The following is a 21,387-nucleotide window of genomic DNA, read 5'->3' as shown; positions in this document are numbered from 1 at the left end:
CACCGCCTTCCCGGTTGTGTTGCTGAACAAAAGAGCTGCCGGCCTCGGATTGGCCACCAGTTCTCGACAGACGGGACTTCCCACCCCCAGGGTTCTGATTCCAGAAAAGACCCGCTGGTATTCTGTTAATTGCCTGATTGGCCGTCATACAGCAGGCCTTCCCCAAAGGACGCAATTGGGGTCTCTCAGTGGTTCTCCAGCAGGTGGACAAGAGCCCCGTCACCTCCATAAAATTCCCCCCAAAGAATTATTTTACAGAGCAGTGACTGTTATCAGGCTGGTAAACATAGCTGACATTTTGCACATACTTTTAAGACATTTTAATATCTTGTCACACTGTCCTTCACATGCCTATTGTCCACAAGAATTCTATTTGCAGGGGTTTCTTGATGGTTCCGTTGGTAAGTACACTGTCCACTAGAACTGAACCATACTGACCAGGAAGGTTTTAGGTTTGATTCATTGGTCTTAGCTGTTAGCCAATCACCAGTAGAGGTACAACAATTTACCTCAGCACCCTTGGACTAGGGAGAAGGAAAAAAATCAACTCGTGTTTCTGCTCCATTGAGGGTACTTTTCAACTTCACTACATGGGTGGTAACCTGGAGGAGTGGAACAATGTGATGAAAATTGGGCTGATTCTACAATGGGAATGGGATTCATTAATTGAATTATACAATCACAGAATGATACAGCATAGGAGGAGGCCATTCAGCCCATCACACCTGTGCTGGCTCTTTGAAAGGGCTATCCAATTTTATCCCTGGTGTCCTGGCCAATATTTATACCTTCAACTAACATCACAATAATAGATTATCTGGTCATTATCACATTACTGTTTGTGGGAGTTTGCTGTGCACAAATTGGCTGCCACATTTCCTACATTACAACAGTACTTTACTGGCTGTAAAACAGTTTGGGACAATCTAAGGTTGTGAAAGGCATTATATAGATATCAGGCTGTCTTTCTTTCTTCTGCTCTTTCACCATGGCCCTGCAATTTTTTTCCCTTCAAGTATTTTTCCAATCCCCTTTTAAAAGTTACTCTTAGGCAGAGCATTCCAGATCATAACAACTCGCTGCATTAAAAAAACACTCTCATGTCGCCTCTAACTCTCTTGTCTAACACTTTAAATGTGTATTGTCTGGTTACTGACCCTTCATAGAATCACAGGAAACTTACACGACAGAAAGAGGCCATTCAGCCTGTTGTGCCAGTGCTAGCTCTTTGAAAGACCAGTCGTGGTTAGTCCCGCCCCATCCACCCCCAACTTTTGTCTGTAAACCTGTAAGTTCCTCACCCTTGATCATGTGATTGATAGCAATGAAGACTGCAGGAAGATATCAATGGACTGGTCAGGTGGACAGAAAAGTGGCAAATGGAATTCAATCAAGATAAGTGTGAGGTAATGCAATTGGAGAGAGAAAATAAGGCAATGGAATACACAATGAGTGGATACTGAAAAGTGTAGAGGAGCAAAGAGACCTTTGAGTACATGATCACAGATCCCTGAAGCTAGCAGGACAGATAGAAAAGATGGTCAAGAAGGCATATGGGATACTTTCTTTTATTAGCCGAGGCATAGAGTAGAGGAGCAGGGAGGTTCTGCTGGAACTGTATAAAACACTAGTTAGGCCACAGCTAGAGTACTGCATACAGTTCTGGTTACCGCATGACAGGAAGGATGTGATCACATTTGAGAGGGTATAGAGGATATTTGTGAGGATGTTTCCAGGATTGGAGAATTTTAGCTGTGAAGAAAGATTGGATAGGCTGGGGTTGTTTTCTTGAGATAATGTAATGGAGTCCATACAGGAAGCAGGGTGGGAAGAAGTGTAATCAAGGTAGCTTCAGGGTCCAGTGAGCTTATAGTACATCAATACAAAAACAAAATACTGCCAGTGCTGGAAATCTGAAATAAAAACAGTAGGTCAGGCAGCATCTGTGGAGAGAGAAACAGAGCTAATGTTTTCAGGTCGATGACCCTTCATCAGATGTTCATCAGTTCTGATGAAATGTCATCGACCTGAAATATGGGGCTGAATTTTTAGGCCCGAATGGGGCTGGGCATGGAGATGGGTGGGCACAGAATTTCATGCTGCTAGCCGGCATGCCAGTTCCCTGGTTCCATCCCACCACAGACCGTTTTCCCAGAGGAGTGATAGGTGTGGGGGAGGTGGTGGAAGGGGGGAGGGTGAGGACAGCAGGGCTACCCATCCACAAGCGGCATGTAGCTAATTGAATTAATTAAAGGCCTATTAAAGCCTAATGTCAGAGGCCAACTGGGATTTTCCAGTCGGCCTCCAGATCCCCAGAGGCAGCAGGGAACAGTGTAGCTGCCTGGAGGCAGCATCCCAGCTGCAGACTGTGGGGGGCGTGGGGGTGGGGGGCGGGCAGAGCTTCAGGCAGGCCTAGAGGCCCTCCCTGCCTGCCTGGCTTCAGCTGCAGCCACAGGCTGTCCTGTGGAGGGGTTCCCCCTCACAATGGTGGTCACACTGGCTGTCCTGTGGAGGGGTTCCCCCTCACAATGGTGGTCACACTGGCCATCCTGTGGAGGGGATTCCCCTCACAATGGTGGTCACACAGGCTGTCCTGTGGAGGGGATTCCCCTCACAATGGTGGTCACACTGGCCATCCTGTGGAGGGGATTCCCCTCACAATGGTGGTCACACAGGCTGTCCTGTGGAGGGGATTCCCCTCACAATGGTGGTCACACTGGCTGTCCTGTGGAAGGGTTCCCCCTCACAATGGTGGTCACACAGGCTGTCCTGTGGAGGGGATTCCCCTCACAATGGTGGTCACACTGGCCATCTTGTGGAGGGGATTCTCCTCACAATGGTGGTCACACAGGCTGTCCTGTGGAAGGGTTCCCCCTCACAATGGTGGTCACACAGGCTGTCCTGTGGAAGGGTTCCCCCTCCCAATGGTTGTCACACAGGCTGTCCTGCGGAGGGGATTCCCCTCACAATGGTGGTCACACAGGCTGTCCTGTGGAAGGGTTCCCCCTCCCAATGGTGGTCACACTGGCTGTCCTGCGGAGGGGATTCCCCTCACAATGGTGGTCACACAGGCTGTCCTGTGGAAGGGTTCCCCCTCCCAATGGTTGTCACACAGGCTGTCCTGCGGAGGGGATTCCCCTCACAATGGTGGTCACACTGGCCATCCTGTGGAGGGGATTCCCCTCACAATGGTGGTCACACAGGCTGTCCTGCGGAGGGGATTCCCCTCACAATGGTGGTCACACAGGCTGTCCTGTGGAAGGGTTCCCCCTCCCAATGGTGGTCACACTGGCTGTCCTGCGGAGGGGATTCCCCTCACAATGGTGGTCACACAGGCTGTCCTGTGGAAGGGTTCCCCCTCCCAATGGTTGTCACACAGGCTGTCCTGCGGAGGGGTTCCCCCTCACAATGGTGGTCACACTGGCTATCCTGTGGAGGGGTTTCCCCTCACAATGGTGGTCACACAGGCTGTCCCTTGGAGGGGTTCCCGCTCACAATGGTTGTTACACAGGCTGTCCTGTGGAGGGGTTCCCCCTCTCAATGGTGGTCACACTGGCTGTCCTGTGGAGGGGACCCCCTCACAATGTTGGTCACACTGGCCATCCTGTGGAGGGGATTCCCCTCAGAATGCTGGTCACACAGGCTGTCCTGTGGAGGGGTTCCCCCTCTCAATGGTGGTCACACTGGCTGTCCTGTGGAGGGGACCCCCTCACAATGTTGGTCATACTGGCCATCCTGTGGAGGGGATTCACCTCACAATGCTGGTCTCACAGGCTGTCCTGCGGAGGGGTTCCCCCTCACAATGGTGGTCACACTGGCCATCCTGTGGAGGGATTCCCCTCACAATGGTGGTCACACAGGCTGTCCCTTGGAGGGGTTCCCCCTCACAATGGTGGTCACACAGGCTGTCCTGTGGAGGGATTCCCCTCACAATGGTGGTCACACAGGCTGTCCTGTGGAGGGGATTCCCCTCACAATGGTGGTCACACTGGCTGTTCTGTGGAGGGGGTTCCCCTCACAGTGGTGGTCACACTGGCTGTCCCTTGGAGGGGTTCCACCTCACAATGGTTGTTACACAGGCTGTCCTGTGGAGGGGTTACCCCTCACAGTGGTGGTCACACTGGCTGTCCCTTGGAGGGGTTTACCCTCACAATGGTTGTTACACAGGCTGTCCTGTGGAGGGGGTTCCCCTCACAGTGGTGGTCACACTGGCTGTCCCTTGGAGGGGTTCCCCCTCACAATGGTTGTCACACAGGCTGTCCTGTGGAGGGGTTCCCCCTCACAATGGTGGTCACACTGGCCGTCCTGTGGAGGGGTTTCCCCCCCCCCCCTCCTCACAGTGGTGGTCAGGCTGCTGATTCTATTTTTTATTTAAAATTTGAAAAAGTTGTAGAGAGGATGCCTCCATTTTAGGGCATCCTGTACCTACCTGCAATGCCATCCTGATGTTTCTTCAATGCTGGAGGGCCTCCTTTGATCCTCCAGCTTGGAGAGCCTGCCCGCTGTTCTTAATTGGACGGTGAGCCCGCCTCTGGCCACTAATTGGCCAACTTGGGAAAAATCATAGAGACTGTTCGGTACACAGTGCAGGTCTCTGATCCCGATTTGATAGTCCAGAAGCCCGCGGAGAAAATCCTGCCTGTTAACTCTGTTTCTCTATCCACAGATGCTGCCTGACCCTCTGTGCATATACTGCATATTGGTCGATAGCCTATCCCCAGAAACAGAGATAGAAAAGTCAATGAAGGGAAGGGAGGAGTTGGAGGTGGACTGTGAAGGTGCTCTTAAACTTCTCTGTTCTAAGAACAGCCCCAGTTTCTCCAACCTCTCCACGTAACTGAAGTCCCTCACCCCGTACCGCTCTAATAAACCTCTTCTGTATCCTCCCTAAGGCCTTGACATCCTTCCTAAAGTGTGATGCCAAGAATTGAACACAATACTCCAGCTAGGGCCTACCTAGTGTTTTATATAGGTTTAGCAAAACTTCCTTGCTTTTGTATTCTATGAATAAAACCAAGTAGCTCATATGGTTTTTAACAGCCTTCTCAACTTGACCTGCCAGCTTCCTAGATTTGTGCACATGTACCCGCAGGTCTCTATGTTCTTGCACCCCCTCTAAAATTGTGTAATTTAGTTTATATTGTCTCTCCTCATTCTTCCTACCTTCAAGAATCACGTCACACTTCTGCCATGTATCTGCCCAGTTCGCCAGCCTGTCTATGCCCACCTGGAGTCTGTTACTATTCTCCCCATCGTTTACTACATTTCGTGTCATCTGCAAACTTTGTAATATATTGCCTTGTGTACCCAACTCCAGGTCATGAATTTATATTAAAAAGAGCGGTGGTCCTAAAACCGAACTCTGGGGAATATCACTACATCCTTCCCTCCAGTCTGAAAAGCAACTGTTCACCACTGCTATCTACTTTCTGTCCTTTAGGCAATTTTGTATCCACAATGCCACTGTTCCTTTAATCTCATGGGTTTTAATTTTGCTTAAAAGTTTATGTAAGGTCACAGCCCAGGTGTTGGATGTTGAAAATTACCCAGTGACCTGTGATTAAATGCATATGTTTGCAGAGGAGGGTGGGTGACAGAATTCGGCTTGTTTCCGATGCACTCCACATGACAGAACAGTCTAACAACACTCACCAAGGAGAGTTCTACAATCCTTGATCGTAGTCCCAATTCCCTGATCATACTCCCTTTGAATTCAGTTCCTCTCTAGCAGTGTGGGATCTTACTGTCTCAGCATAATGTTGAAGTATTATTCATTACATATTCTGTGATAGTACAGTCCTGTTTTATGCATTTTAAGCAACATTTTGCTTTATTTTCTTTAACCCAATAATTGCATTAGTTTGTTTTCATCTTTTTTCCATGCAACATCTTCATCACAAAACCCTCAATCAGGGATAGAACAAACTCCTTCAGAAGGAAGTGCATTTATGACCTACTGCAGGATTGAGCACATAATGTAGGCTGACATTTCAGGGCACTACTGATGCACTGATGCAGGTACCATCTCTTGGATGAGATGTTAAATTGACGCCCTGTCTGCCCTCTCAGGTGAATATAATAGATCCCTTTGCATTATCAGTGAAGAACAACAGAGTTTTCCTAGTGTCTTGAAAATATTTATCCCTCAACTAACACCACCAAAACTGACGTAACTGCTCATTAATCTCATTGCTGTCTGTGGGATCTTTCTGTGTGCAGAATGGCTGCTGTGATTGTCTACCTAACTTCAAAGTAATGGATGAGATGTGAAGTCCTTTGGAACACCCCAAGGATGTGAAATGCTCTATAAAAAGGCAATTTTCTTTCTTTCTATTTTGTTGCTTAACCCTTTGAAATTTTGTGGGGATGTCCTACTCAATGGGCTTTTGGGTTTCTCGTTTTCTTTTAATGCATTTGAACAGCATTTTAATTCTCCACACTTGCCTTATGGTCTCACAGAATAATACAACCTGTTTAGTGCCAAGTTCTGGGTAGTTTTTGTGCTGTTTCTGTGTTGACATGGTCCATGTACTTTTTGATCCACCGACAATTGGTTTATTTTTATTAAGAAATTTATGACATACTTTCCTTAAGTGTAATATGTTTTGATTTATTTTAATACTTTTTACTTCATAAATTTTTAATCCAGAAGTGCTATGGAAAATGGTTGATATTTGGGTTTATCCTATATTAAATAAAGCAATCAGACCATTATTTCCCCCAAAGATTCCCTCAATTGTTAACAGCAGTACTATGCCATCTCATTCCCTTACTTCACTCTGGCACTTTCCATCCCCTCTTGCCCCCAACCCCCCACCCAGTTCATGTGGGTGCCCTTCGCTACTCTACCCCTCAGTTCGTCTTGACACTCTCCTCCAGCCTCCATCCTCAGCCCTGCTCCAAGAGATGGAAGGTTACTGTCGAGGGGAATTCTCATAAAACTATTGTAGGAATTGCTACCCACAGCGGTATTCAATATCCCCCGCCCCCGGTCCCACCAACAATGCCCCACCCCCAGAGAATAGGAGGTTGGCACTAGAGCAATACTGGCAATTGGACTGGTTAAACATTCTCCTGGCCAATGTTTATCCTTCAACCAACATCACTAAACCAGATTGGCTAGTCATTTATCTCATTGCTGTTTGTGGGAGCTTGCTGTTCACACATTAGCTGCCACATTTCCAACAATACAACACTGACTACACTCAATTAAATATTTAATTGGCTGCAAAGCACTTTGGGATGCCCCAAGGTTGTGAAAAGTGCTCTTTAAATGCAAGTTCTTTGTTACTGGGAAGTAGAATCAGGCCTCTACATTCATTTTCACAGCCTGAGGAAATGAAAAAGTCTCATGAGTGCTTAGCTATGAGGTCTTGGTAAAGAATGAGGCAGATTAGGAGACATTCATTTCAATACAGTTATGCATAAAGCAGGATTCCATTTTTCTTCACTCACTGCACTAAAAGGTGCTGCTCATCTTCACTCGGTGATCATAGTCAGTTAAGCCACGTATATTGTTGTTTAAAGGTTTTCTTTTTTGACGAGCAGTGAAGGGCTTCAGGTGGTACCAAGAATAAGCATATAATTCACAGCTAAGTTTACTTAAGGGGCCTCCATAGCACAAAAGTGAATCCGAACAGAGAACTCTTTGAGGTGTAAGTTTGAAGCTGTGTTACTAAACCACACAGCATACTGAAACCCTCGGATGCAAGAAATAAGTACCATTGCAGGAAGGAATAGGCGAACTCTCAATGTTTCAATTGCAAATGAAAGAAGCAGCTGCATTGGCTCAGTGAGGTTATACTGACCAGAAAGGTTCCAGGTTGAATCCACAATCTATGCTGAATTATCTGATATCAGCCACAATGGCACGACAGGCACTTGAATAAGAGAGGAGAAAATCTGACAAGGTTCCCACTCCAGATCACTATCCACTGAGAGTGTGAGTCTATCGGCATCTGGTAGAACAGGATTGGATTTAGCTCTGACGCGTCCATTGTTACAGAAGTAGAGATGTTTTCCCTCTCCCAGTAGATTACATGGCTGCAAGGGGGGTAGGAAATCTCTACACGTAATGCTGCAGATATCACAAGTGTGGGGCAGGCTTGATGGAGCAGCTGGTCACTTCCTGTCCATCATTTTCATATGTTTGTATGAATGCTTATGGGTGGATAACAAAGAACGAGTTTGTATCAGGTCCTGCCGAATTTATTGGCAGGAGTTGATTACCATTTTTGAAACCTGTTTCATGGCCGCAGCCAGCCAGATTGGGCGCTGTCAGGTGGGTAGTCCTGAGACACCAAGTTGCTGCCAGAGAGTGTAGAGGAGGGAGGAAGTGATCGGGGGAGTGGGCATCAGTTGGAGCCTGGAGAGATGGAGGGTCAGGGGTGAACATCAAAGGGGTGCTCAGAGGGATCAGGGATTGAGCAGGAGTCACTGATGGGGGAGCTTGGAGAGATCCAGAGTTCGGGTGTGTAGAGGATATCGATGGGGGAGCCTGGAAGAAGATCATGGAGGGGCTGGAGAGATCAGGAAAGGAGAAAAGATCGCAGATGGCCAGAGAGATTGAGGGAAGATGGAACAAGATCGTAGCGGGCCCGTGGACGACATGGAAGGGGTCAGGAGGAGGTCATGGGCATGGAGGACATCAGGAGGGCATCGGATCACACTGGTGCAGAGTAGCGGTCTAATTAGTGGGAAGGTTAACGGATTTGATTAGTGGTCCAGGGGAAAGCACTCCTGCTCCTTTTGGCCCACAAGCAGTGCTGGAAATGCACTTATCTCTTCCATGTAGCTGCCCCCACCTCCCTTTAGCTGCCAGGGTTCCCGAGGCCCAGGAAACCCAGCCAACCAGGGTTAAAGCTGGAACAAAAGAAAAAATCTGAGGCACACAGCCTCATTAAAGTATTTAAAGGGGGGGGAAAACCACATCCTGGGAGTGGGTTGGTTGCCCACACTCCTATCCCATCTCTGTTAAAACCAGAATTGGGTGAGTTCTAGGCAGGTGGGTTTCGGGTTTGAAATTTTTTTCCGTTTAACTTTCTAACCAACCCAAACCCATCCATTTTTAAAGGTTAAAGTTCCACGCTATTAGTCTATAAATGGGACCTATGTTTCTCTATCTAGCTATGTGTTAATTAATGTACACCAAGTAACATTTGCCCCATGCAAGATGGTGTTCAAAGCTATGGAGGTACCCTTTTAGATCAGAGGATCTGTAAAGTGGCAGCCAGTAACTTTCTCTCACCACTGGCAAGACTTTTTAATTCTTGAGTGGGTGAAGCTGAACTGCGGTGCAAGGGTGGAAGTTATCAGCTGTTGTTTCTGACAGCAGTCCCCCACTGCCCCTCCAACCCAAAGAAAATCTGGAAATTGCACTGTTGCAGCCCTTTCAGGCCCACAGGAGTGCACAAATTCCCCCCCTTTGATTCAAAATGAGTGCCATTTCCCATGGGGTAGTCCTGCCCAGTATTTGCCCAACATATTTTAAATAAATTATCTAAGAAATATGGCCAGATTCTGCTGAGTCCATATCAGTCACATATGAAAAACACACCTCCAAACTTACCCTGAGGTAGAGGCAAAGGAAAGTCAACCCCCAGTTCTCCACATGGAGTAACTGAGCAGCGACAACAAATGAACTCACCAAGTTATGCACAGCTCCAACTTAGCAGCTAACCACAGCATCTGTGCTGTAGACTAAAGACGATCCACACGTAATGCCAAGGGAAATCTGGAGGCAGATGTTAAAATATGGACAGTGCCATAAAATTTCAATGCTAGTCTTAAATTAATACACATATGATCAGAACAGTTCTTTCTCAAAAGACGGGAATTTGTAGGGCTATGGGGAAAAGGTGGGGGAGTGGGACTAGATGAGTTGCTCTTGCAGAGAGCCAGCACAGACATGATGGGCTGAATGGCCTCCTTCTGTGCTGTAACCATTCTATGATACTGTGATTCTAGGATTACGTGCAATAAACCAGTGGAGCTGAGAAATGGCTATTGCTAATACTATCAGCTTGGCTCAGTTCTTGGCACTCTCATCTCCGACTCAGATGATTTTGAGTGTCAAGCCCGGGACTTGAGCACATATTCTAAGCTGACGCGCCAATGCAACACTGAGAAAGGTGCTGTCTTTCAGAAGGGATGTTAAACCAATTCCTTGTCTACCTGCACAGGCTAGAGATGAAGAGGTCCCATAGCACTATTTGAAGAAGAGCAGGGCGTTCTCTTGGTGTCCTGGCTAACATTCCCCCCTCAACCAACATCAGAAAAACAAAACCCAATTTAACTGGTCATTCATCAAATATTCTGTTTGTGGGACCTTGCAATGTACAAATTGGCTGCCTGCATAACACCAGTAACCCGTTGAAAGTGAAGTACTTTGGGCTGTCCTGAAGGTATAATCAGGCACAAATTAAATGCAAATTTTCTTTGCAGATAAATGTTTAACACATTTGTATGACATTCCTTTAGTCAGCTAGTTTAGCAGAGGGATTGCTCATTTACAATAAACAACATTGCTGAAAACAGGGGGACATAGGAATGTAACATAAGATCACAAATGTTGGTCCACTTTTATCACCAACAGTAATTTAGAGGATTAGATTGTTCTATGGTAAAATGGAAAATGTAATTTTATTCAGTAACAACCAATCAAGGCCTTGACTTCCCTCGAAGTCCAGGACACACTCCTGAGAGAAGAGGAGCAAGACTCAACAGGGCAGGCCAGGCAATGGGGCCAGGTCGCAGTAACGCCAGGTCTCCACCCTGAAGAATTTTCCTCTGGAGCAGGCACAGGACAGCATGTCATCTGCTGGAACTCCCACTGGCCTTGTCTCCTGTACACCAGCGGTCGGTACATCACAGTGCTGGTGATGGGGCCCCCAAGAGTGTTCCGGGTTGGAAAGCAACCCCAAAGTCAGCACACTTACAGAAAAAAGGTCAAAAGTTGAAGGGATTCTTTACTTGTGCCAGACCAGCCATTTTGCAGATAAACAGCAATCTATTGCCACATTCTCTGAAACTGTGTGAGCACCAAAGCTGCATGAGTGTCTTCCTACACTACACAAGCTGCCTGCTCTGGGGAACTCTGGCAAGGTCAGGCACTTGGGTCAATGGTAGGAGCTGATACCCACTCTTCCAAAGTTACAGTGACAGAGCATGATTGTGGATGAAACAAAATAGTTGCAGTTTTCCTTTTAATTCTCTAGAACATTTTACTTTATAATACTGTGGCAGGGTCCTTTTATTCTCGATTTTTCTTTAGAGTCATACAGTCATAGAGTTTTACAGCATAGAAATAGGCCCTTCGGCCCATCGTGTCTGTGCTGGCCATCAAACACCTAACTGTGGAATGGAATAGTGTAGGTCAGATGGTTTCACAGGTCGGCGCAACATTGAGGACCGAAGGGCCTGTACTGCGCTGTAATGTTCTAATTTAAAAAAGAAAAAAAAATGTTCTAATCCCATTTTCCAGCACTTGGCCCGTAGCCTTGTATGCTGTGGTGTTTCAAGTGCTCATCTAAATATTTAAATGTTGTGAGGGTTCCTGCCTCTGCCTTTGTTATTTTTTTTATTTAATAAGCACTCAGAAATGAGGTCAAGCTGCCTAAATCAAATCCTCACCCAGGACAAGTAGCAAGGTGGTTACATGCAGGTTACCGGAACGCACACAAATACTTGCATTACTAAAGTATGAAAAGAATTCTGTGGTCTTCATTGCAATGAGAATGTAACTGAAACCAGTCATTGCCATCCCCACAGTTAATGGAGATGCTCAAACTCCTTCAGCACGGGGGGTTTTAGCTGTTGTTTGCCCAGACCAAACATTTCACTTGCTTTCCACCCACACACCTGCAAAGCTTTGGTTGCAAATCACATGGCAGTAGCAGTACAGCTTTTTTTTTAAGCAACATGTATCTCAGTAAAATTAGAACAACAGCAACAAAATGATAGCACAGGAGGCGGGTAGTGGCTGGCAGCAGCTCCTTCTAACTCCACACAGGGGTCAGTAAAAGAATTTGTCTCACCTTTCTGGTTAGCACCCTCGAACATTCTCTTTAATGACCGATAATTTTTGCTGCTGGGTGCCTGAGAAAACTGACCACAGCGAACATGACACAAAACAATTTTTGGAAAGGGGCCTAAAATAGCTGCTAGGCCGCTGATTTGCATAGGACACCCTAACCAATATGGTGTGTGACACATACCTGATGTGGAACGAGCACGCACATGACGTATTAAAGTCATTCATCACCCATTCTTTTCATGAGAAACAAACACCGCACACCTTTTATCTTTCCAGGTACTTGTTTTTGCAGAAACAATATTATAAATAATTGTTCATCACACCTTTTGAGAAGTTAAGCATTGCACAGATGTCAGCCATGGCTCAGTCGGTAGCACTCTGGCCTGTGTGTCAGAAGGTTGTGCATTCTAAGCCAGACTCCGAGCTCATCAATCCATAAAGAAACTACAGACCCCCATCACAGCACCAACTGTTTCTTATGCTGCACTTACAACTGCAGTTTAAGATTAGTGGGAAAAGAAATGGATTCCCTGGAGGAAATAGACTAATACTGCTTCACCATGTGGAGGGTAAATCCAGTGTGAGGTGAGATCTGGTTTACAAACTGCTCAGGGGTCTGCTGGACCACCTGGATACTTTGTATACCTACTTGGTCTTATCTTAGTAATTAGAGAACAGACATTCTCCTATTCCCCCTCTCTAAACATATAGGACTCCATTTTCGTATGCCTTCCGCCCCATTTACATTGACAATTTAAATTAAGAGTCCTATCTCTGGCTGCCCGACTTAATTTGTCCTTACAATGGTTGGTCATGCTCCTTCCCAAAACAGTAAGGCAGCCTTATTAAAATATTTAAATCAGGGTCCTACACTAGGTCCAATGTGGGCCAATGAACGTGGGACGCTCTCTGTGTTGGGTCCTGGCATGGAGCGGTATAACCAGCAGTACTTAAAGGGACCACTGCTGAACATTCTAAAACCAGAAAACCTAGAGCCCAGCTCGCTAACAGTCCCTGCATGCCACCCACCCCTTGCCATAATGTCAGCCAACTCGGCATAGGAGTCAGTTAATTCCCTGCAATCCTCAACCAATGAACTACCTCTGAGCACCTGGTCAGTACTCACAGCTTCTGGTCACGTGCTATTGAGACGCAACCACCAAGAATGGTTCAGACCTCTCAGTTCTGCGATCAGGTGGGTAGTGCCACCCACTCAGCAAGCCAAACCTGCTCCTTTAATTTCTGTTAGAAGAGACTCTTGCCTGTGTTTGTATCCAGTAAGGCACGAAGACTCCGAGGTCTCTATTAGCTTTATCTTTAGTTAATTCAGCATCATTTATGGTGTATATATGGCAGAATTTTACATTTGTCTGCACTAAATTTCATCTGTCATTGTTCTGCCCACTCACATTTCTTGTCCAGCTCATTCTGTAATTACTGAGCTACCTCTTATGACTCAATTGCCCCTTCTAGTTAGATATCATCAGCAAATTTCACCCACTTTGCATTGAGTTTCTGATCCAGGTCCTTTGTATATAGAAACAGCATTGTTTCCGGCAAAGAGCTCTGAGGCACTCAGAGTATATACACCCTCACCCCAACATAACTCGTGCCACACGCTGCTGACCACAGCTGCAGTAAAATAAGACAGATTAACACATGGCTAAGAAATGGTACAGCAGGGATGACTGTAGATTCCTGGAACATTGGAACCAATTCTGGAGCAAGAGGAACCTGTAAAAGATGGACGGGTTTCACTTCAACAGGGTTGGGAACCAATGTCCTGATTAGAAGGTTAACGAGAGCTCTGAGGAGGAGGGTTTGGATGAATTTGGCAGGATGAGAGGGGGTGCAACAAGATAAAGCATTAGAGAGGTCAGGCAAGGTTCACAGAGAACTAGGAAAGACACACAGCTCTAGAGTAAAAAATAGTTCAGAAATAGGGGTGATCAGATCGGGGAAAAATACGAGACAGACCATTATGAGTTTAGAGTACATGTGTGTAAATGCATGGAGTGTGGTAAATAAGGTTGGTGAGCTGCAGGCACAAGTAGATGTGAAAAGACTCAACTGGAAGGGGGATAATTTCAATGAGCTGAATAGGGGTCTGGCCTAGGTGGATAAGAATCAAAGTTTGTGAGGTAAAACAGTAGGTAAGCAATAGGAAGGAAGCCTTCAAAGAGGAGATCGTTCAGGTACAGACTAGACTCATTCCCATGAGGGGAAATGGAGGGGAACCAAAGTTGGTGCTTGGTAGATAATTAAAAAATATAGAGATTAAAATAAAACAGAAAAGGAGGCTTATGATAAAGGTCAAATCCATGATTCAGTAGAGAATCATGTTGAAGACAAAAAGTACAGGGAAAACTGAAAAAAGACATATCAGGACAAAGAGAGAGTATGAGAATAGATTAGCAGGTAACATAAAAAGGAACTCAAAAGTCTTTTATAAACATATACGATGTAAAAAGATATTCAAAAGAAGGTTGGAATTGATTAGGAACCAAAAAGGAGATGTTCTTCTAGAAGCAGAGGGCGTGGTTGAGGTATTAAATGAGTGCTTTGCATCTGTCTTTACTAAAGACGAAGATACTGCCAATGTCACAGTAAAGAGGTAGTAGAAAATTGTATAGGATAAAAAAGTAAAAGAGGGGGTACTAAGATGATTGGCAGTGCTCAAAGTAGAAAAGTCGCTCAGTCCTGATGGACTGCATCCCAGGTTGCTGAGAGAAGTAAGGTTGGAAATTGTGGAAAGTCTGCCACTATCTCCGAAACCTCCTTAAAAATGCGAGCAGTGCCAGGACTGAAAGAAAGGGGAGTAGGCAACTACAGCCTAATGTCAATGGTGGGAAAACTGTCAAGAGACATTTCTGGGACAAAATTAATTGTCACTTGTTTAAATATAGACTAATAGTTGAAAGCTGGCAAGAATTTCTTCAAGGCAAGTCATGTTTGACTAACTTAATTGAGTTCTTTGGTAAAGTAACGGAGAGGGTTAATGTGAGTAGTCTGGTTGATTGTGTGCATACGGATCTTCAAAAGGCCATGGGATTAAAGAGGCAGTGTCTGTGTGGATACAAAATTGGATAAGGAGCCATGTCAATGGTTGCAAATAGGTTGAGAAGGATGAGTAAGGATAGCAGAGAGTAGAGGTTAAAGGTTGTTTTTCAAACTGGAGGGAAGTGTGCAGTAGTGCTCCCCAGAGGTCGGCATTGGCAATACTGTTCTATTTGATGCATATTGAAGACCTGGAATTGGGTATCCAGGGCGTAATTTTAAAATTTCCTGATGATGCAAAACTTAGCAAATTTAGAACATTTAGCGAACACGGGGGAAGAGAGTAATAAACTTCAAGAGGACAAACTGGTGAAATTAGCAGGCATATGACAGGTGAAATTTAATGTAGGGAAGTATGAAGTGATTCATTTTGGTAGGAAGAATGACAAGAGGCAATATAAATTAACTGGTACAATTTTAAAGGGGGTGCAGGAAAAGAGAGACCTGAAGGTGTATGTACACAAGTCTTTGAAGGTGGCAGGACAAGTTGAGAAGGCTCTTAAAAAGGCATAAGGGATCCTTGGCTAGTTTCTTATCCACTCCCAGGATTTCTCATGAAGCTCCACTGCTTTGAGTTTTCTTCATAGCCTTTCAAGAAGTCAAGAGGTTGGTCATGTAGGGCTTTCCCCTTCTTAGACCATGTTGGCTGTAGTTTATCCAGATTACTGCTGTACAGATGGTCTTCAAGTTTACTCCTGATAATCAGTTTTATTATTTACATAAAATGGAAGTAAAGCTAATGGTTCAGTAGTTGCCTCTATCTCCTTTGTCCCCCTTTTTGAATAGTGCACCACGTTAACCGATTATCAAACTTCTGGTATCTCTCCCCTGTCCAATAGCTCCCTCATAATGATTGCTAGTGCTTCATAACTGTCTTCCATCGTCACTTTCAGCACTTTGAAATAAATATCATCTAGCCCATGGAATTTCTTTACTTTGTGTCCGACTTGTCCCGATCTTCCATTTAATTTATAACATTCATAGATTTTACCTGGGGTATCTTTGGAAAGAATTTGTTGCTTGTGTCTTCCTTTGTGAATACTTGGAGGAAGCAACCATTCAGAGTACTCTTCAGTTTCAAGTCAATTCGTATATATTATAGTTTTCAGCTCTTCTCTGACTATCCTCTTGCTGTTGTGATACTGAAAGAATATTTTATTGTTATCTGTAGTCTCAGCTTCTATACCTTTTCCCAAATCTCTGATCACCTTTTTAACATGTTTCTGTGTGTTTTTTGGTTTCAAGCCACTTCTCCTTTCCCCTGTAGGATTTGTATAATGCTATTTTTCCTCTATATCTCATTTAGGATCATGTTTGTTTAGTCTGAACTTGGTTTTGGGGATGCATTTATCCTGCATGCTCAGCATGATATGATTAGATTAGATTAGAGATACAGCACTGAAACAGGCTCTTCGGCCCACCGAGTCTGTGCCGAACATCAACCACCCATTTATACTAATCCTGCACTAATCCCATATTCATATTCCTACCAAACATCCCCACCTGTCCCTATATTTCCCTACCACCTACCTATACTAGTGACAATTTATAATGGCCAATTTACCTATCAACCTGCAAGTCTTTTGGCTTGTGGGAGGAAACCGGAGCACCCGGAGAAAACCCACGCAGACACAGGGAGAACTTGCAAACTCCACACAGGCAGTACCCAGAATCGAACCCGGGTCCCTGGAGCTGTGAGGCTGTGGTGCTAACCACTGCGCCACTGTGCCACCCTTTCTTTCGAAGCGTTCTACTTGCCTTCTTCCGAAGTGTTTTTGAATAACCTCCTACAGTCTATTTGCATCTGTTTTTTCCCTCATTTTACTGGATATAGCCCTTCTAAAATTACATACCTTGCTCTTGCTGTTAAGTATTTCTGGCTCCCAAGATCATGTTAAACTTTATTATTCTGTGGTCATTCTAGGAGACAGCTGCTATGTATTCTGTTTCCTGTACATCTTCTAAGTAATTTACCAATACCAGATGAAGATGTTTGCCTTGTGGCTTCCTTGACATATAACCCTCAACAAGGGTTAAGAAATGGTCATGCACTAATCCAAGGAGCCAGAGCTTTCTGGTAGGAACTGGAAGATGGTAGACAGTGGTGTTCAGAATGGAGAGTGGTAGACAGTGATATTCTCCAAGTTTCAGTGCTAGAACCACTGCTTTTTTGATATATATAAATATTTTGGATATTGCAATACAGAGTAAAATTTCAAAATTTGCCAATGATACCAAACCTGGAGGTGCGGCAGACATTAAGATGATACAAATTGACTGCAACAGGACATAAAGATAGGCCATCTGAATGGGCAGACAGGTGCAGAGGAGATTTACCAGAATGTTTCCAGAAATGAGGGACATTAGCTACAAGTTTAGGTGGAGAAGCTGGGGTTGTTCTCCTTACAGCAAAGGAGATTGAGGGGGGATTTAGTAGATGGGAGATTTAAAAGAAGTGTACAAGATTATGACAGGCTTAGATGAGTTGATAGAGGTGGCAGGTTTAGATAAGGTAGACAAAGAAAAACTGTTCCCATTAACTGATGGTACAAGGAGTAAGGGACACAGATTAAAGGTTTTGGGCAAGAGCTTAAGGGGGAATGTGAGGAAGAATATTTTTGCACAGCAAGTGCTAATGACGTGAAACTCACTGTCTATGAGGGTGGTGGAAGCAGAGACAATCAATGATTGCAAAAGAAAATTAGATGGGCACTTGTGGGAAATAATCTTGTAAGGTTACAGGGATAAAGTTGAGGAATGGGACTGACTGGATTGCTCTACAGCAAGCCTGCATGGATTAGATGGGATGAATGGCCTTGTTCTGTGTCATAATGACTTTATGACTCTTATGACTTTATGACATTCTGTGAAAGAGAAAGAAAGCAAGGAGGAAAAAGAGAAAAATTTCAGAATGAATGGCAGAACAAGATCGAGAAAAAGGAGAGAAAAAAAGAATAAAAAGAAAAAATATATTAAGAAACAATGATAATAACAACTTAAAACAACAACAACTTGCACGTTTAACATAGTAAAGCCATCCCAAGGCACTTCACAGGAGCATTATCAAATAAACAGTTTATCACATTCTCAGTACATCCCTAGTACTATACAACCAATAGATTACATTGGTGTGCAGTTACCATTGTCATGTAGGAAACCTTGGCAGTCAATTTGCACATAGCATTGTCTCTCAAAAGAAAAAATGAATGTATTTGTTTTTGGCAGCATTGAATATTGACAACAAAACAGGAAGAACTCTGCACTTCTTTGAATAGCGCCGTAGGATCTTTTATATTCATCTTAACAAACAAATGGAGCTTCGGTTTAACATGTCATTTGAGAGCCAAAACCCCCGACAATGCTTGCTTCCTCAATACTTGACGAAAGTGTGAGTCTCAATTAAGTGCTCTATCCTGAAGCAGGGTTTCTAACTACAAGTCCTGTTCCCCTCTCCTTCAAATCTGCCGTCATCACCCCTTTCCTCAAAAAAAAAGCCTCGACCCCACTGTCCTTGCAAAATACTGCCCATCTCCAACTTTCCTTTCCCTGCTAAAGACCTTGAATGTGTTGTCACCTCCCAAATCCGTGCCCATCTTTCTCAGAACTTCATGTTTGAATCCATCCAATCAGGTTTCCAACCCTGCCATAGCATCAAAATGGCTCTTACAAAAGTCACAAATGACATCCTATGTGGCTTTGACAAAGGTAAACTTTCCCGCCTTGTCCTTCTCAACCTGTCTGCAGCACTTAACATGGTTGGCTATGAAACTCTGCTCCAATGCCTCTCCACCATCATCCAGCTAGGTGGGACTACACTCACCTGATTTCAGTCTTATCTATATTGTCATAGCCAGAGAATCACCTGCAGTGGCTTCTCTTCCCGCTCCTGCACTGTTACCTCTAGCATCCCCCAAGGATCTATCCTTGGCCTGTTTCTCATCTACATGCTGCCCCTTGACGACATCATCCAAAAACACAGCATCAGTTTCTACATGAACGCTGACAATACGCAGCTCTTGACCCCTCCACTGTCTCTGAACTATCAGACTGCTTGTTTGACATTCAGTACTGGATGAGCAGAAATGTCCTCCAATTAAATGTTAGGAAAGCAGAAGCCATTGGCTTCAGACCCATCACAAACTCCATTCCCTTGCCACTGATTCCATCCCTCTCCCTGGCAAATGTCTGATGCTGAATCAGCTTGTTCACATACTTGGTATTATATTGGACCCTGAGATGAACTTCCTACCACACCATCGGCACCATCACTTCCACCTCAGTAACATTACTCGACTTATCAATGCCTTTGTCACCTCTGGATCACCTCGAAATCTTAATAAGCTGTGTGTGACCTCCTCAGATTGCAATTGCATTACCAAGTGGTTTCCACTTAACACCAACACTGAACCTACAGCGTAAATTCAAAATGATTCTAAGCCAAAACAAAGCGAGACTATCACGCCACTTGGGTTGGGCATTACATGATGGTAAATCCAGTGTGTGAGACCAAAGCTGATTTACAAACTGCTCTGGAGATTTGTTAGGTCTAACAGGCGCAAGTCATTAAGTCCTAACATACAGACCTCCACTAGCTCTGAGGATAGAATAGCACAAATACAGCATTATGCTGCTAACTCACATTACTCTGACCAGCAGGAAGAATCGTGTAGCTTTCACTTATATTCTGCACAGGACATGAAAAGTCCTTTTCATGGTTAAAGCCCAAATTTTTGATCTTCTTTTCAGAGGCAGCACATCAAGGGTATATGGGGATAGTGCAGAAAAATGGTGTTGAAGTAGAAAATCAGCCAAGGTCTCATTGAATGGCAGAGCAGGCTCGAAGAGCTGAATCGCCTACTCCTGCTCCTATTTCTTATGTTCTTATATCATGGTCTAAGTTAATACCTCACAACTTTGTGCCATTACACACACCAGAGAGGCAACACACAAAAAATCTAATTCTGTTACTAGGACAAGAATTTGATTCTACCTCAGTAAACAGGCACATCTAGGATTTTCCTAATCGGATTTGCAGCTGTTAGTTAAATTTACATCATTCCTTAAAATTTGTTTTACAGCTGAAGTTACATTACCTGCTTAGGGACATCTAAGAACCGAAGTTTATTTAACAAATGCTTCCTGATATGGACAATTATTAGCTAGAATTAAGTTGTGTTGGAACATTTTTCTCTTAAATTGAAATGAGCTTTACGTTAGTTATTCACAAATAATTTGTGAAATGTGTTAGTTCTTCCTTTATTGGTACTGTATCAGTCACTGGGACTTAGTTTGATGACGGAGATGTAGCTATCTATTAGCAAACAACATGTGAGAACCAAGGCTCCAGTTAGTATACGAGTAAACTAGATAATGGATTCCTTAGCTGCAGGTGCTCACGATACAAGGGTATTGCAACTCTTGTCTGTGCTTCCAGCTCTATAAGTGCAGTTAATGTATTATAGATTGAGAAGTCACTGATGAGGGATCATCAAGTTAATATTGTTATAAACAGAGTGAGGAGAGAGATTAGAAGAAATGTGTTTATGCAAAAGAGTTATTAAGTATGCAAAGCTTTGCCATAAAGAATAATTGAGGCAGAGAGCATTGATTTTTTTTAAAAGGCAAAGTAGAAAAGCATTTGAAACAGAAAATATACACGGCTCTGGACAACAGCAGGGCAGTGGGATTAGTTTTGAAATGATCTTGGCTAAATGCATGGTTTAGTGGTCTATTTCAAAAGAACATTTTGGCATCTGCATTTACACCAACCATATATTAGTTACATTGGAACAATGAATCTTAGTATAATCAGGGTTGAAAAATGGTCCAGAGTTACACTGGGGCGCCTACCCTTTCCAAATAAATTGTTTAGCACTTTACAATCATTGAGGGACTTACCTATGGACAGCAGGAACTGGAATGTGAGCATCTTGCTGAAAAAATCCATTGAGATGGATTACCTTCTATTTACCACCCTCTCCAGAAAGAAATTGAAAATAGGTGTTTTCTAATTAATATACATGAGTTTACTGCATTGCGCTCCAATAGACAGTATTACCTTCTGTAAGAAATGACCCTTTTCTGATGCATCTGACGTTATTAGAATCTGCAGTTTCCTGCCACAAGGTTCCGCTGAGATGTCTGGTGGTTTTCAGGCATACAAGGAAGATATTGTCATCTGGTGGTTGCTATGGCATTTAATTTTTTTTTTGTGTGCATGCAATTCATACAGGATTGCAGACATCCTAACATCCTGCCTTCCAGTAATGCAGAAGAATTGGACACAAAGGAGAATT

General features: G+C 44.2%; 1 protein-coding gene across 2 annotated transcripts in view; it reads right to left on the bottom strand.

Annotated features, from left to right (window-relative positions):
* The window catches only part of LOC137351404 (cytotoxic T-lymphocyte protein 4-like), a 39,960-nt gene extending 18,816 nt beyond the window's left edge, over positions 1-21,144 (bottom strand). For both annotated transcript variants that reach the window (XM_068015850.1, XM_068015851.1), the window contains exon 1: positions 20,990-21,144. In XM_068015850.1, the coding sequence (XP_067871951.1) occupies positions 20,990-21,038 (49 nt within the window). In that variant the 5' untranslated portion in view covers positions 21,039-21,144. The remainder of the gene's footprint in view (positions 1-20,989) is intronic.
* Positions 21,145-21,387: the final 243 nt, after the last annotated feature.

This window comes from Heterodontus francisci, chromosome 36 (genome assembly GCF_036365525.1).
Source record: "Heterodontus francisci isolate sHetFra1 chromosome 36, sHetFra1.hap1, whole genome shotgun sequence".
NCBI classification, from domain to species: domain Eukaryota; kingdom Metazoa; phylum Chordata; class Chondrichthyes; order Heterodontiformes; family Heterodontidae; genus Heterodontus; species Heterodontus francisci.
Note: the sequence above shows the minus strand (reverse complement) of the source record. Positions and strands in the feature narration are given on the sequence as shown.